Here is a 17,254-nt window from a genome sequence, read left to right on the forward strand (position 1 = left end):
CGACAAACAACCTTAGGGGGACAATGTTGGGAGACAAAATTTGTCATATATGACTTAAATTTTTTGGATTTTGCTGTTTTTTGTGAGGATGATAGTTATCAAAAACCAGCCCAATCTGAAACTTCTAACCCTATCAGAACTGGTTTACAAAGTTGAAGAATTGTAGGCCATCAATTTTTATCATTAATTTGTAAATCACTTTTGATGGCGTTAGAAGTTTCAGATTGGACTGATTTTTTCTAAGGATAATCTTGTCACCATAGGAAAAATTTTGTCTCCCAACGTCTCCCCTTTTTATATAATGGGGAGCGTTTGACTGACAATCTTACGATGACAACTGTGGCCAACAAATTTTGTCCTATACGGCTTAAAAGTTTCAGATTGGTCTGATTTTTTTTGAGGATGATCTCTATGGTGAGGAGATCATCCTCACCAAAAATAGCTTAATATGAAACTTCTGAGTGGTTAAAAATTTTCGATAAAAAAGCAACGATTCACAATTCTAAAATATTTTTGATGGGGTTAGAAGTTTCAAATTGGGCTGATTTTTTGTGAGGATGATCTCCTCACCATAGAGATCATCCTCACAAAAAATCAGCTCAATACAAAATTTCTAACCCACATAGGACAAAAGTTTTGACTCCGTTTTGTCCCAATGATTGTCAACCAAATGCTCCTCTATACATGTCTGTGGGTCAAGTTAACAGCCAAATTCCTAGCCAAAACTGTTTTATATGGGCTAAAAGTTTCAGAATGAGTTGATTTTTTGTGGGTGAGGAGATCATCCTCCAAAAAAAATCAACGCCAATTCCAAAACTTCTAACCCATCAAAAGTGGTTTACATATTAACAGTAAAAATTAACACTCCACGATTCTTCAATTTATAAACGGGGCTTAGAAGTTTTAGAATAGGCTCATTTTTTTGTGAGGATGATCTCTTCACAAAAAATCAAATCATTCCGAAACTTTTAGGCCATATAGGACAAAACACTTTGGCTGTGAACCAAATTTTTATTTTTAATAATTCTTTAATTCAAATACCTATTACATTACACTATACAATATCATATAAGCAAAACCAATCCTTGAGTCATAAATCATTTTGATCCATATTCTCAAATGGTAACCAAGTTGGTATTTAAACTCAAATGTGTAAGGCTTAAAATGGGTCGGGTTCAAGCCGGATCTAAGTATATCAATATCCAAGTAAGTCTTAATTTTTTATTTGGATCTGTATCTGAGTTCGAGCTAAAATGATATCCAACCCATTTTGTTTTCTCTTAACTCCAAATGTGGATGTGAGGAATTTCAATTTTGATGGAAAGATAGAGGTGTGAAATAAATTCAAAAAGCCACATGTCTTACAAAGAGGAGGATTTCTTCAAAATTTCGAAGCGGCGGCTTCAAAGTTTTTTCCTTTCTGAAATGGCACTACCAAACTTCCATTTAAAAGATGACGTGTGACCTTTTAAAATTGGACACGTGGATGTTTATTTACCTTACGTTATTATCTTTCAATCAAATTGATTGGAGTGCATATGTCATCGTAATCAATAATGGAATGTATTTATTTTACAAAAGTTAAGTGGAGGATTGGATCGTATAATAGTTGTTTTAAAAGTTGCTTGGACATGTTGGGTAGTGATGGGAATAAAGGATATTTAGTTTCTATTCGATAATTGAAAATGCCATGTGTAATCTGGTTTTTCAAAACAACTATTATAGAATCGTAGATCATTTGCTTTAGGATACACATAGTCATAAATATGTTTTTGATATATCCTGAGGCAAATGATTTATGGTTCTATGATGGGGGTGTGTGTTAGAGGGGGGGCGTCATATTATCACGACTCAATTGGAAATACCAACAACATTGATTGTCGAGTTCGATGGTTTTTTTAATGAAAATATTGTCGAACTCAATAGTAATTAAAAATAACATGTCAAGTTCATCACCTATGTTATCGTGTTTAATAATATTAATATTTTGAGTTCGATGATAATTATTGATGAGTTCAAAGATATTAAAAGCTTCAAGTTCACATGAAAGTATATGCAAAATTTGGCGAATTTTCAAAAAATGTTGAGGAAAAAAAATTCATCATTGATCAATGCATTTCTAATTTCATAATTGGGTGATTGTCCATTTTCAAATCCTTTTATTAAGCATAATTTGGTTAGAATTCTTCTAAACCATGGATCCTAACACTTTGTTTGGATTGAGAGAACATGAGAGAAGAGAAATCCATTAAAAGATGCGAAACTTAATTTTGCTCCGCCATGCTTGGATTGACATTAGAGAAATTGGGACCATTTTGAAATTTTAAAATATCTTAAAAGAGATTTAGAGATAAAATTGAAATTATAAAATATTTTAAAAGATCTTCTCTCCATTTCTCTCTTCCCTCCACTTTTGGAGAGAAAGAAAATTCACCTTTTTTTTTTCACTTCTCTTTTCTCTTCTTTTCCCACTTAACTATCCAATCAAGATAAATGGAGAGAGTTGTTTATTTTCTCCTCTCCGTTTCTCTCAATCTAAACACAACGTAAAGGATAGAGGCCCATACTCCACGATCCGTACGATATATTGTTCCTATACAAAGAAACGGTGTCTATGTGGCATATTTTTTTTAGAATAAATGCATTGGGATACGTGAGCAGCTTAGTTAGGAGCCCTAGGTAACTTATACTTCAATCACAAAATCGATTTGGTGGGTATGATAGAAAAGGTATGGTGATTCTAGAATCAATTTAGGTTCCTTTGATTCTTGAACTCGCCATGGATTACTCGAATGGGTATTGTGATTCTAGAATCGATTCAAATTCCTTTGATTCTTGAACTCGCCATGGATTACTCGATGAGTTGCTCCAATTTACTTTAACGTATGCTGGTGTGACGAAGGAATGTATGTTTTACCAAAAATTGATATTCTTCATTAAACCCTTAACCCCTCCCCCCATAAGCCACACTTCACCCAATCCCTAGAAAACCCTAACGGTCTGTTTGGATTAAGAGAAGAGAAGATAAGACAAGAAAAGAGAAAATATGCAATTTTCTATCCATTTCTCCTATTTTGATTGTTAAGTGGGGAGAGAAGAGAAGAGAAGGGGAAAATGCCAAAATTTTCTCTCCAAAAGTGGAGAGAGGAGGTAAGAGAAGAGAAAGAAGTTTTAATTCCATGTTGGTTCTCTTATTTTCAAAATTTCCAAAGATATGTAATATTGGCAGACCAGCTATTGTTACTTAATCCCCAACAAACAAATTTAATCTAATTTCAGAAACCCCGGAGAAGTGGAACGAAGGAGTCGAAGAAACCTCTCTCTCGAGTAGGAGACGACCTGAGGTATCATCTCTCTCTCTCATTCTTCTGGTTTTTATCATTTGGTTCCATGAACCCTAGAAACTTTGTTCAGCTCAGATTTGGTCTAGGGTTTAGTGGCAGGAATCGTTTAGTAGCTTAAGATTTCATCCATTTTAAAGCAATTGAACCCTCACTGGGGAAATTCATCATAAATGTTGATTTATTTTTTTGGTGTGTTTTTTAATTTGGGATCTGAGTTACAAATTTGATATTTCTGTCCTGTTTCATGTTGTATGTAAAATGGTTTTTCTGTTATCTAAATGGATCACAAATTGTTATGAATCATATTACTTTTTGATGTATAAATTTGAATTATATATATTCTAACATATAGCTTTCAATTTTTATTGAAAGATTTCAGTTTGATTTATTAATTCTATTTTGTTTGGTTTGGCATCTGAGTAGCAAATTTGTTAAAATTGTCTTATTGTTCATATTTCTTCAATTCTGCTTTGTTTCATGTTGTATGTAAAATGGGTTTTCTATTATCTCAATGGATTACAAATTGTTACAAGTTAAGCTTGCGCTTTTGCTATTTTGTCCATGAATAAGCCTTATTCTAACTATGAATCTTATTATGTCATTTTATTCTATCTAGAATTTTACCTTCAGCCAACAACAACGCGAATTAAGGAACGATGGTTTTTCGTTTGTTAACATTCCCACTGCTAAAGTGAGCTGTGTGCGAGGACCATTCATGGCCACTAGAGACAACAACAAAGCGAAGGAGAATACCAATCTCATCCCTCTTCTCTTGCTCTCTTTCCTTTGCTTCGTTTCTTCGCTTTTCTTCTTTTTCTCAGCTATCAAAGGCTCTACAAACATCTCTTTTTTCCTTCGAAGACCTAGAATTCAAGAACACGGAAGATAAACCGAAATTATGTGATTTCTCTAATGGAACTTGGATTTACGATCCATCTTTCAGATCTACGCATTACGATAACAACTGCAAGGATATCTTCAAAGGTTGGAATTGCATTTCCAACAACAAATCCAATGCTCAAGATATCATCAAATGGCGTTGGCAGCCCAATGGCTGTGATCTCCCTCGATTCGATCCGATTCGGTTTCTAGAGAGGTTCAGAAACACTAATATTGGTAAAAAAATGTTTTTTCTTAGAACAAATGCTTAATAGTTGGTTCTAAATTTGGGGAATTCTGTCAAATTAGGGAAATTGTGTTTATGAATCTTTTGAATGGTGCAGGGTTTGTTGGTGATTCATTAAATAGGAATATGTTTGTTTCTCTTGTGTGCACTCTGAAACAAGTATCAAATGAAGTAAAAAAGTGGCGCCCAGCTGGGGCAGACCGCGGCTATACCTTTCTCCATTACAACCTTACTGTTGCGTACCATCGCACGAGTCTTTTGGCTCATTACGGTAGGTAAGCTATGTTTGTTATGCTACATTGATTAAGTGATATTTGCTTGATGAGTTGATGATGTATTTTGTTAATTACTTATCCATTTCTCTCTTTTCCTTTCTTGATTTACTGAGAAAAGAGTTGTCTTGTTTATTATACTGCTAGTTACTAGGTATTTGGGTCATTGATGAAATTAGAATTGACCAAGTATTTCTATTGGGAATTCAATTCTTAATCTGTGTTTGATGGATTGCCAAGTTTCTGCATTTTAGTTGAAATTCCACGTCACATTTTTAATTATTCAAATGAAGAAGACCATTGAGTAAGTTCCATATTCTCTGAAATAGTGTAGCTAAAAAGAGCTTCAAGGTATTAGGCATAAGCCTCGCCTGCATGTAATTCGTAAATAAATAATAATGAAATATATAAATCATTAATATTTAAATCTAAAAAGATTAGGGTAAACCTCCACATATTTTTGAATTTTAAGTTTCAAATCCATATAATTGAATCCAAGTTTTAATCCCCTACATCAATAATTATGTAAAGTATTACTATTTTATATTTTATCATGAAACAAATATTTTATACTTAAATAATAATTGAAAGTTTTTTGCAATAAATAACTTTTTAATATTTATTGCAACATATAACTAAATACTATTTTTTAATGAGTTTCTTTGCATAATACGATATATTATAAATACTATTTATGAATCCAATCAAATCAACAATTTATCTTGCATATATTACTAGTTATATTCAAATTTATTTCTAAATACTCTAATAATATTATGTATGGCAGCAACAACAAATTGAGGCTTACACCTTAAATGGAAATAAAAATTAGTTAAAAAAAAGGGAAATTCTATTTACAATTGAGGCTTACGCCTTAGTCAAGCCTTGGCTGAGGCGTACGCCTTTTTAGCGCTTCGTAACGCATCAACAACGCCTAGAGTGTCTGAATGCTTCAGTCTACTGGCCCAACACGTTTTTGGTATGCCTCATATTGAGGCATGCCTCTAGGCTTACGCCTCTGAAAACATTGATTCTATTTATAAAATAAAGGGTAAATCTATAATAAATTACTCTGAAAGTCTAAGAGGCAATTAACAGTCCACAATGTTGGATCTCAAAGATATTAATTGGAGGTTCCCAATGGAAGACCTTACTTCCACTAAACTAGGATCCCAAACCAACACTAGCAGATTTTCTTGACCCTCTCAAGGATTTCAAGAATGGCTAGGCTCAAGTTGGTAATTGAGTTACGTCAAGAACCAGATTTAGGCTGAAATATGGTTTGGTTGAGGGGTTTATGGCTGGTAAAAGGATTCATCTGGGTATATAGGTTGATTTATGGTCCGATGAGGTATACGTGTGGGTAGGGTTGTAGTTTTAGCTTTGAATGGGTTTTAGTTGGGTAGATCTAGGTCTAAATAGGTTCGATTGGGATAGAATTTGGGTTAGATAGGTTCGGCTGGGTTTTAGGTCTACAGTTAGGTTTGTAATGTAAGAAAAAGAGAAGAAGGGAGAAGAATTAACAAAAAACTAAAGGGCAGTGCAGAAAATACCTTGGAATCACACCAAAAAAAAGGCTTCACATTCTTTGGTGAAACTCAAAAGTCATCTTCTTATTTATCATTCTCCTAAGATAAACGTAACTAGAGTATATACATATAGATATTCTTGGCCTTAGAACTAATCTCAACCACTAAAATAATTCTATGGTTAAGATTAAACATAATTTAGCTAACTAATAATAAATACGTCCTTGGCTGAATAAAGAAATATAAACTAATTCTAAATGTGGCACAATGGGCCTTCCTTGCTCCAATAGCTATCCCACATGCATCTTTCTTTTTCTTTTTTTCCAATAGGTAAGGATCATGGGCAGAACTACCAAGATTATGAAAGAAAGAACCTCTAAATTCGTCAAATGATTTACTCTTGAAAGGAAATCAGCCCCAAAATTTTTGTAATTACTTCGAGCAGCTGATGTCGTGCATCTTTCCATAATTAATTCATCAAATGATCCCTCGTGCATCTTTCCAATGTGGAGCCTTCTAGATGCAATGCATATGGGGTCTTCAACCTCTAATCATCATGGAAACCTCAAACTAGGCCCAAACAAATGTCATCCATCCACAATGATAGTGTAGCCTCTGTCCTCCTCCACTGATAAACTCTAAAATAAGAAATCCTGATGTCCTCATCAGTTTTATAGATTATGGTCTTTGTTGTTGGTGTTCAAACTAACTTCAGAAGTCTTGGACTTTTAGAAAGAATTAAGATCCTTGAATTTTAGTGTCACAATTTTCTAAGTAATTGTATGCTTAATCCTTGAGCAACTAGAAGAAAAAGCGGCAAGCTATCTGGCCGTCAACTTTTCATGTTGGTGAAGAGCATTTTTCAAAATATATAGTCTTGTTATGGTGCATATTGCTTGGATTTGATTCTGAATGTTTATTTCATTTTTTTTTTTTTTTTTTTGGTGCTTAAGTTGTTTACTTGGTCTTCATTGGTTTTACTATATGGAGAAGAATTAGTTGGGTTAAGCCCATTTTCATACATTGGTTATATTTTATGGCTTCAAGCTTCATGAATGTTATGTATATAGGTGGTCAGCCAATACAAATGGAGGTGTGCTAGAATCCCTTGGATACAAACAAGGCTTTAGAGTGGATGTTGATGTTCCAGAAAGCACATGGGAAGAGGCTCCAAGCTTTCATGATATTCTTATCTTGAATACAGGACACTGGTAATTATATTTTCCAATTAATATTTTCACGACTACAATATGATTTTCGAGATGGATCTTCCTCTATGAAGGTTCATAATGCTTTCTTGCTTAGTTTTTATGGGTTGCAAGTGTATTACTATTATCTGTGACATGGTCAAAACACTGTAGTGCATCTAATCATTCACCTGCTACAATTTATAGTTTATTACATGAATTGTTCTTTAGTCCTAGTGAAGTTAACTATCTTTCATCCATAAGAAATTTTGTTGACTTTTGGTTTCAATTCCTTATTTTCAGGTGGTGGGCACCTTCTAAGTTTGATCCAATTAAATCTCCAATGATCTTCTTTGAAAAGGGCTTGCCTGTAATACCTCCCACGCAGCCTGATCTCGGCTTAGATATGGTTCTAAAACACATGGTACTATGAGATTTACCAACTTTTGTTGTTTTTGGAAAAGACATGATATATACTGTTACTGAGTAAATGCATTAAGACAGGCCAACACAAGACATGTACATTGGCAAAATAGCCTGTGTGACCAAGCTTCACATAGGGTAAAGAAGGATATGCACTATCTTGGTTTTTGACAAAAATGCACTTATTTACATCCATAAATGTCCCCAAGAAGTTGAGTAACCTGAAATGGCTCCAAAAATTTGCACATGAATCACAATCATTCATCTAAGTTGTGCTCTATCAAATGATGTCATGCCGCATGTCGTTCTTGAGTATGACCTGATGACCTCAACAATTAGGATTGCAACTTGGACGGGCCCAATCGAAGCCCGTCAGGGTTCAACCCAACTTCAGGTCAGTACTTTTGAAGCTCAGACTAGGCTTGGGTGGAGACTCCTGGCTGACTGAAAATTGGGTTGGATCGGGCTGAGTCCTTGTGCTACCCAACTAACCAGTGGCCTCACCCATTATTTCTATATATACTATATAGAAATAGGATCAAGCTTTCATTTTAATTTTCTGTATCTCTCTCCCACAGCTCCTCCCTCCTCGGACAACTCTCTCTCTGTCTCTCTGGGGAATGGGTGGTCTTCTCTTCCTCCACTGGCTCTTTTCTTTATGAAAAATATTCTCTTTTTATTCTAGTTTCCACTTTCAACTTGTCATTATTATCAGAACAAGTTTCATGCAGATAATATCTTCTTTCCTTCCCTTTTATAGCAGCAGCTCTATGTTGTCAATATGTCGGGTGGGTTGGTTTGGATTGAGGTCTAGCCCGAGCCCAGCTCAAGCTTTAGACAATTGAACTAATCGAGGTCAGGCCTGAGTTCACCCCAAGCTGCAAATTGGGTTGGGTTAAGTCAGATTTGAAAAGGTTAAGAATACTTAGCAATTTTTGTGTATTTCTACTTGAGCATTTATAAAAAAGAAAAAGAAAAATGTGCTCAGTTTCAAGGTAATGTAGGAGTACCCCCTTGAACTCTTGGTATTGATTTGGAACTGGTACATTTATTTTACAATTTAGGTACTTGGTTATTTTTGCTAATATGTTCATCTGCATGTTTGTTTCTGTGTTTAGTAACAGATTTCTTGAAACTTCATTTCTGGAATTGTGGTACCACATCATCCACACCCCCCCCCCCCCTCCCTCCCCACTCCGCTGTTTTTTTATTTATTATTAATTTATTTTAAATGATACCGTACCTGTTGTGATCATTAAATAAATTCATTTATAGGTTAATTATTTTCTTCAGACAATCCTACCTTCGCCTTTCTACTGATTGTCCAGTAGCTCTCAGGTAGAATGGTTCTATTATTTTGGGGGTGTTCCGTTTTTTTCTGCAATCATCACCCGGGGGGGGTGGAGAGATTTCATAATGGCTGTCAACAGTCTCATTCATTCTTTATCAAGCCCCTGTGATTGGAAAAATACGAAATAGATGTATGAAAATTGATTTTCACCCTGTACACTTTCATCTATTAGCTTTCACATTTTATTTGAACGTAGAACTTTTTACACCTAAAAAAGGCCTAACAGGGTGGTTGAGGTGTAGATTCCACAAAAACTTTAAGGCTACTCTGTCAGTGAGAATGTGTATCTGGAGTAGAATTGTAACAGTAACCAAACACCCCTTATTGTTTTATAAGATATATGGTATATTTCTCTCATCTTTATTTTCCATGAGGATTAATTGAGCCTTTAATATTTTAATTCTTCTAACAACATATTTCAAAGCAGATCTCATTTGTAGAGAGAAAGATGCGACCAGGTGCCATCAAATTCTTTCGCACACAATCCCCAAGACATTTTGAAGGGGGTGACTGGGACCAAGGTGGTTCATGTCAATGTGCACAGCCATTGTTGCCAGAGCAGGTATCCTTTATTATATGGTTATGGATTTCAAGGAGCCATGATATTAAGTTTAACATATATTTACAAAAATGTGTTGTTAGAAGCATTAGGGGATACTAGGCAGTATGGGTCCTTCCAAGTTCAAGCAAGGCAATGATGGCCAGGCAAAGCCCTGGAAATCAGACCCATTTTGAAGTTCTATCATCCCCATATAGTCTTCCCTTCCAACCTTAACAAGCTTACCGATGACAAATAAATAGATATTATTTGTGGGAATAGGTATTTTCGGTCCCAAACATATCTATCTTAATTGGAAATTTGTATGAAAGTGAATCATTAGAATGATTGAACCTCTGGGCTTATCTGGTTGCAGGTTGAGCAAATGTTTTCTTTGGAGAGCAATGGGACAAATGTGGAAGCACGCCTCGTCAATCTGCACCTGTACAAAGCTCTCAAAGGCTCGAGTTTCCACATTTTGGACGTTACCCACATGAGTGAGTTCAGAGCAGATGCCCATCCATCGACTGCAGGAGGGAAGAAACATGATGATTGTATGCATTGGTGCCTACCTGGCATTACTGACACTTGGAATGACTTGCTTGCATCGTATTTAAACGACATCTAATGTTGATGCGGGTTATTATTGTTTTTTTTTTCTCTCAAGTTCTCAAGGAAGAGGAACACTTACGAAAAAGCTTTCAGTTCCCATTGTTGTAAAAAAAAAAAAATTAACTTTCTCAATTGAGTATATTTTTGGGTCTATTACTGTACTGTCTGTACCTTGGAACTACATTTCTCATGATCTATGACATTCAATCGGCAGACTCCAAATCTGTGGAATAACGCTTTGTGTTGGTTGTGGTGGTGTTGATGTTGTGTTACATTTGCTCTCTTCTATCTTGCACCGTTAGAAATTATACAAAACATGAATTGTAAAGGTGAAAAACAGTTCTTTTCATCTTAAGCAGTTCAAGCATGTCATATCAAAGCAGTTTTTAAGCCTAGAGATCAAACTGAAGAGATCATGGAGATGTCTGCCATTGATGGATCAATCAATAAATCAACAAGATCACTTTCATTAGGAGCTGTAAAAGTACCCATCAAAGACAACGACCCCACAATCCAAATACTCTAACATGAATAGCTTTTGGTTTTGTTTTATTTGGATTTTGATTAAATCAAGTAATGTTTTCTTTTATTTGGATTATTAATTGGATCCTTGATGTTGATTGTGCTTAAAGCTAAACCAAGTGTGGCTGCTGTCCATGAATAACTTGATATATGCTTGTAAATGGGTCTTCACCAGCTTAAACCTTATCCTATAATATTAAGGTTGATAGTGATTTTAGTTGGATTCATTAGTTAGGTTTTGACTTTATGGCCTTCTTGCTATCCTCCCATATCCTCTTAAATTTGCGTAAAATTAATATTTGTCATCTTTGCGTGATTGGTTGTCTCCTCTACATATCATCTTAGAATTATTTTGGGTAAATAAAACAATATTTGTGTTGTCTTCGAGTGATTGATTGCCCTTCTACATATCGTGGTAAAATTTTATCAAATGGCACTCACGATTTTTCTTAAGAAATGGTAGAGAATTTTTCCATCACGAAAGTCATTGTAGAAGGCCCAAATTTTGTTTGCATAAGAGTTTGTATGGAATTTTGCATTGTAATGCTTTGCAACTCTGCGAAATTTCGATAGAATAATGCTGAAGTGACCTCAAGATTGTACCTCATATCTCACTTTCCTGACATGGAAGCTTGTAGGAGCCGTAGATGTTTTTCACTCGTGTCATCATGACTCATTTTGATATTATCAGGGTACAAAATATCTTTCCTATTATGATGAGACAAGGCATAGTAGAAGTGGTTCGACACCAAAATTGGAGTGTCCATAAACGCCCTCATTTTATATTTTAATTTAATATAATCACGGTGATTAATTTTTAAAATTACAAAAATATCCTTTTTTATTATGTATCTTCAAAATCACTTTTTAATAAATATTTTAAATTACAAATAAGCTCTTTAGATACATTTGGGTTTGCACATGCAACCTTCTAGTTACTGATAAAGAAAAAGTATGTCACATGGAATTTTGGATTGTGGGTCATTGAGTATTCAATTACCTAAGGGACATAATGGTATTGTCCTCATTTACATTTGATGGGTATTTGGTGGGGGTAGGTATACCCAACCAAATCCCAAATATTTATGAACAAATATGCAACTTGATGTTGTGGTGGTCACAAGAGAAGATGCTAACATCTATTGACATTATTAACATACAATTATTTGATCAGCTGAAATCTACAAAGAATTCCAAAAATATACAAAAAATAATAATAATAATAATCTGAGGGGTGATTGCAATTAACTCCCACTAAAGAGTCACATTTCACATGCACGTGTGCCAATTTAACAGTTATTTTCAACATGTGAACTATATATCATTTTTGGCGGTGGGTTGCTGTGGTAGTCCTCCCCGAAATTAGTCGTGATGCGGGCAAACTAGCCCGGACACTTGGTTAGCAAAAAATTCATCCCATTCCAAAACTTCTAACCCCATCAAAATTGATTTACAAAAATTGGACGGTCTATGATTTTTCAACAAAAATTGGACGGTCTAGAAGTTTCATAATGAGCTGATTTTTGGCAAGGATGATCTCCTCACCATAGAGATCATCCTCACAAAAAATCAGCCCATTCCAAACATTTTTGCCCATATAAGACAAAACGGTGTGTCGCAATGTGAGTCGTAATACGGTCGTAAGAACGTGACCCTATATATATATATATATATAGGGAGGCGTTCGGATGCCTCTATTTTAACAGTCGTTTTAACAAAAGAAACCCGATCGTTGGATATTGTTGAATCGGACGGTCGAGATTGTTGATTTCGTTTAAGTTATATATTATTGTTTTTTACAGCGCCATCCCTCGTTTTTATGATTATTAGTGCCACCTCCCTGGCACAATTACAACAACAGAGAGAGTTCTCGTCTCCTCTCTCTTTCTCTCTCTGAAACACTCTCTCTCTCTCTCTCTCTATCTCTCTCGCTCGCTCGTTCGCTCCTCTCTCTCTCTCTCTCTCAGGCTCTCGATCTTGTTCAACATGGCTTCCTCTGTTTCAACTCTGCTTCTACAACTCCTTTTAGTGGTCTCTTTCTTTCATTTCTCCTTTGCAGGAAGGAGACTCACCAAGTTGGTAACAGAACAACCTCTTCTCCTAAAATACCACAACAGTCCTCTTCTTTCTGGAAAAATCTCTATCAATCTCATCTGGTATGGTAAATTCAAGCCCTCTCAACGCGCTATCGTCTCTGATTTCCTCAATTCTCTTTACCCTTCCAAACCCCAAAACCAAAACAACTCATCTGTCTCCACTTGGTGGGAAACCACCCAAAAATACTACCATCTCTCTTCCAAAAAATCCAATTCTCTTCTTCTCTCAATAATGGGGAAACAAATCCTCGATGAGAACTACTCAATGGGTAAATCTCTAACAAGTAAACAAATCGTGAGATTGGCAGCAAAAGGCGAGGAAAAGAATGCCATTAATGTGGTTTTAACTTCTTCTGATGTAATCGTTGAAGGGTTTTGCTCGAGCAGGTGTGGAACCCATGGGTCGTCTTCTTCGAGTTCCCAGGTTAAGAACAAGAATTACAAGTTTGCTTACATCTGGGTTGGTAACTCAGAGACTCAGTGTCTGGGTCAATGCGCTTGGCCGTTTCATCAACCGATTTATGGACCACAAAGTCCACCATTGGTTGCACCCAACAACGATGTGGGTTTGGATGGCATGGTTATTAACTTGGCTAGCCTTTTGGCTGGAACCAGTACGAACCCATTTGGTAATGGTTACTTTCAAGGACCAGCAGAAGCGCCTCTTGAGGCTGCATCGTCCTGGTGTTTTTGGGTTTCGAGGGTTTAGAGAGAACAGATGAGGTTCGAGGGTTTCAGCATCGCGAGCGAGAGAGAGAGAGGTTTTCGTCGAGGAGTTGCAGCGAGAGAGAGGAGGGTTTCAGCGAAGCTAGAGCGAGAACGAGAGAGAGAGTTGTTCGAGACTTTTAGAGAGAATAGACGAGTTCTCTCTGCTGTTTTTCACTCAAGGAGGTGACACTAATAAATCAAAAGATGAGGGATGGCGCTGTAAAAACCTATAAGTTATAATTTAAACGCAATAAGCAATCTCAACCGTCCAATTTAATAATATCCAACGGCCGGGTTACTTTTGTTAAAATGACTGATGAAACTGATGCCTCCGAACGCCTCCCATATATATATATATATATAAGGAAATGTTCAGCACCCTAAGTTTTACCACACACTTTAACAAACGTTTTTTGTCCTACATGGGTTAGAAGTTTTGGAATGGGCTGAGTTTTGGTGAGGATGATCTCTATGATTAGAAGATCATCATCTCCAAAAATTAGCCCATTCCGAAATGTTTAGCCCCATGTTTACACGTTGAAAAATCGTGGACCGTCCATTTTTTATAAACCATTTTTGATGGGGTTAGAAGTTTTGGAATGAGCTGATTTTTGGTGAGGATGATCTCCTCACCATAGAGATCATCCTCACCAAAAATCAGCCCATTCCAAAACTTCTAACCCATGTAAGACAAAACACGTTTGTTAAAGTGTGTGGTAAAACTTAGGGTGCTGAACGGGACCCATATATATATATATATATATATATATATATATATGGGTCCCGTTCAGCACCCTAAGTTTTACCACACACTTTAACAAACGTGTTTTGTCTTACATGGGTTAGAAGTTTTGGAATGGGCTGATTTTTGGTGAGAATGATCTCTATGGTGAGGAGATCATCCTCACCAAAAATCAGCTCATTCCAAAACTTCTAACCCCATCAAAATTGATTTACAAAAAATGGACGGTCCACGATTTTTCAACGTGTAAACATGGGGCTAAACATTTCGGAATGGGCTGATTTTTGGGGAGGATGATCTTCTAATCATAGAGATCATCCTCACCAAAAATCAGCTCATTCCAAAACTTCTAACCCATGTAGGACAAAAAACGTTTGTTAAAGTGTGTGGTAAAACTTAGGGTGCTGAACATTTCCCATATATATATATATATATGGGTCCCGTTCGGCGTCAGTCCATAAATCAGTCGTTTTAACAAACGTTTTCAAGCCGTTAGATAAAATGCGTTTGGACGGCACAGATTGAATAGGGAGCCGTTTTGCGTATAACTTAAAAATGTATCATTATTTACACCGCCATCCTTAAACTTAGGGATATTTAATGTTACCTCCCTAAATACTTAAAACCCAAAAAGAAGACAAAAAGAGAGAGAGTTCTCTCTTCTCCTTCACCTTCACCTTCTCCCTGCTTGAACGTGCGACCCTCTCTCTCTCTCTTGTCTCCGCGCCTCTCTCGCTAATACCCTCCCTGCCTCCTTCTCGACCCTGTCTCTCACTATCTCATTCTCTCTCGCTTTCGGCTTCCAATCTTAAGCAGCTCCCATACCTCCTCTGTGTTGTACACAGAAGCTTCAACTAGCCCTGGAACTTCCTATGTTCCCTCTGTTGTTTGCTTTATCTCCAATCTTTATAAATTTTCACAAACATCCAAAACCCATAAAAATTTCTTCTTTCTTTCCATTTTAAACCAATTGAAGAATGTGAAGAGAAAAAAAATACTTATTTTTTCGATGGTAGGTTGGAATTCTCGACTAGAAGATCCCTAATCTTTTCATTGTAAACTTCCAACATACTCACAAATAACTCGTATTTCACAATACCATTGCGTTCATTGGAAACCCGAAACAATTCCTCTAAGGTTCTATAGTTAACTCCCCGATTTTCCGAGTTTCCTTCCATTGTAAATGTCTTTCTTGTCCCTGTCTGCCCATAAGCAAATATACAGACATTGAACCCATCCAACACCAAAGTCACGATAGTTGAAGTCAAAGAAAATACTGCCTCTACAATTTGTAGCTCAATTTCTTGAGATGGAGAATGAGAGAGTGAGAGAGAGGGTTGAGAGAGAGGAAGGGTTTTAGTGAGAAACGAGAGCAAGAGAGTTAAACTCTCTGTTTTTTTTTTTAATTGAATATAGGGGGGTAGCACTAATTATTACAAAGATGGAGGACGTCTCTGTAAATATCGTTTAAAATATAACTTAAACGCAACTTTTAATCTCAAGCGCCCGTTTGCTTCATATCCAACGGTTTGAAAACGTTTGTTAAAACGACTGATTTATGGACTGACGCCGAACGGGACCCTATATATATATATATATATGGGAAATGTTCAGCACCCTAAGTTTTACCACACACTTTAACAAACGTTTTTTGTCCTACATGGGTTAGAAGTTTTGGAATGGGCTGATTTTTGGTGAGGATGATCTCTATGATTAGAAGATCATCCTCCCCAAAAATCAGCCCATTCCGAAATGTTTAGCCCCATGTTTACAAGTTGAAAAATCGTGGACCGTCCATTTTTTATAAATCATTTTTGATGGGGTTAGAAGTTTTGGAATGAGCTGATTTTTGGTGAGGATGATCTCCTCACCATAGAGATCATCCTCACCAAAAATCAGCCCATTCCGAAACTTCTAACCCATGTAGGACAAAACGCGTTTGTTAAAGTGTGTGGTAAAACTTAGGGTGCCGAACGGGACCTATATATATATATATATATCATTTTTGTGGATCCAATTCTATAATGTATCTTTCACTTTGATTAATACTCATAAGTACATTTAATAGCCTCACATATTTATTATCTCAATCATATTCAACCAATGAGTAATAAATGATGTGCTGTCATTTTTGCCTCACAATCAACTTTATTAAGATCCACAAATCATTGAAACCCCAAGATAGTGAGAGTAGATATTGGCATACCTGAATTAATAGCAGATTTGATTTTAAAAGTTGTTGAAATTTTAGTTTTGTTTATTTCCTTCATTTTCCTAGAAATTGGTTTTTCGTAAAATAAAAAACAAAATAAAATAAAATATTCCATGATTATGGGCAAAAAAATTAATTTGCCATGAAATATATTCGCCACAAACATACCATGAATGGTGAAACAAGATTCACTCTACATGTGATTAGGCTTGATAGACTAAAATAACTGGTGTAGGCATTTCTTTCTCCCACAAATTCAATCCTCATCTTCAACCTCTAACTGAAAACCCATTGATTTTCTTCCGAGATCAGTCATCTTCAACTTATTTTCTACCCTTATATTTAATATAAGATTCTACTTTTTCAAACCTCGAGAATAAGATATAAATTTTGGTGAAGCATAAGGATCGATTTTTTTTTTATAGAAATATCTAGAATTTCTCTAGCATTATTGGTTTGAATGATTAAAAATATTTTATCTTAAAGGTTAATAACTTGAAGACAACAGGTGTTTAGGGTAACCTCGTCTTTAATCATTAAACTTTGAATCATGATAATATGACGCCCTACCTCTAACACACGCCCTCATCAC

At 35.8% G+C, this 17,254-nt stretch overlaps 2 protein-coding genes across 2 annotated transcripts; both read left to right on the forward strand.

The window, feature by feature from the left end:
* Positions 1-3,099: 3,099 nt before the first annotated feature.
* Positions 3,100-10,616, forward strand: LOC147382508 (protein trichome birefringence-like 13). The gene is made up of 8 exons (XM_086428017.1): positions 3,100-3,150; positions 3,280-3,344; positions 4,288-4,460; positions 4,568-4,745; positions 7,342-7,482; positions 7,762-7,882; positions 9,660-9,794; positions 10,147-10,616. Exons 1-8 carry the CDS (start codon positions 3,115-3,117, stop codon positions 10,396-10,398), a joined length of 1,101 nt encoding a protein of 366 aa, XP_086284143.1. The 5' UTR covers positions 3,100-3,114; the 3' UTR covers positions 10,399-10,616.
* Positions 10,617-12,857: 2,241 nt separating this feature from the next.
* Positions 12,858-13,709, forward strand: LOC147382509 (protein PHOSPHATE-INDUCED 1-like). Its single transcript, XM_086427173.1, has one exon. It carries the CDS (start codon positions 12,891-12,893, stop codon positions 13,707-13,709), a length of 819 nt encoding a protein of 272 aa, XP_086283299.1. The 5' UTR covers positions 12,858-12,890.
* The last annotated feature ends 3,545 nt before the right edge of the window (positions 13,710-17,254 follow it).

Source organism: Akebia trifoliata, chromosome 16, assembly GCF_017979445.1.
Source record: "Akebia trifoliata isolate Shusen 1 chromosome 16, ASM1797944v1, whole genome shotgun sequence".
In the NCBI taxonomy this organism is placed as follows: Eukaryota; Viridiplantae; Streptophyta; class Magnoliopsida; order Ranunculales; family Lardizabalaceae; genus Akebia; species Akebia trifoliata.

What these genes read in the sequence shown, in the direction of transcription:
- LOC147382508 (XM_086428017.1), top strand. Translation starts at nt 3,115, where the DNA reads ATGCCAAAATTTTCTCTCCAAAAGTGGAGAGAGGAG. An exon ending in TCCAAAAGTGGAGAGAGGAG is followed by an intron (nt 3,151 to 3,279) that starts GTAAGAGAAGAG and finishes ATCTAATTTCAG; the next exon opens with AAACCCCGGAGAAGTGGAAC. An exon ending in ATATGGTTCTAAAACACATG is followed by an intron (nt 7,883 to 9,659) that starts GTACTATGAGAT and finishes ATTTCAAAGCAG; the next exon opens with ATCTCATTTGTAGAGAGAAA.
- LOC147382509 (XM_086427173.1), top strand. Translation starts at nt 12,891, where the DNA reads ATGGCTTCCTCTGTTTCAACTCTGCTTCTACAACTCCTTTTAGTGGTC.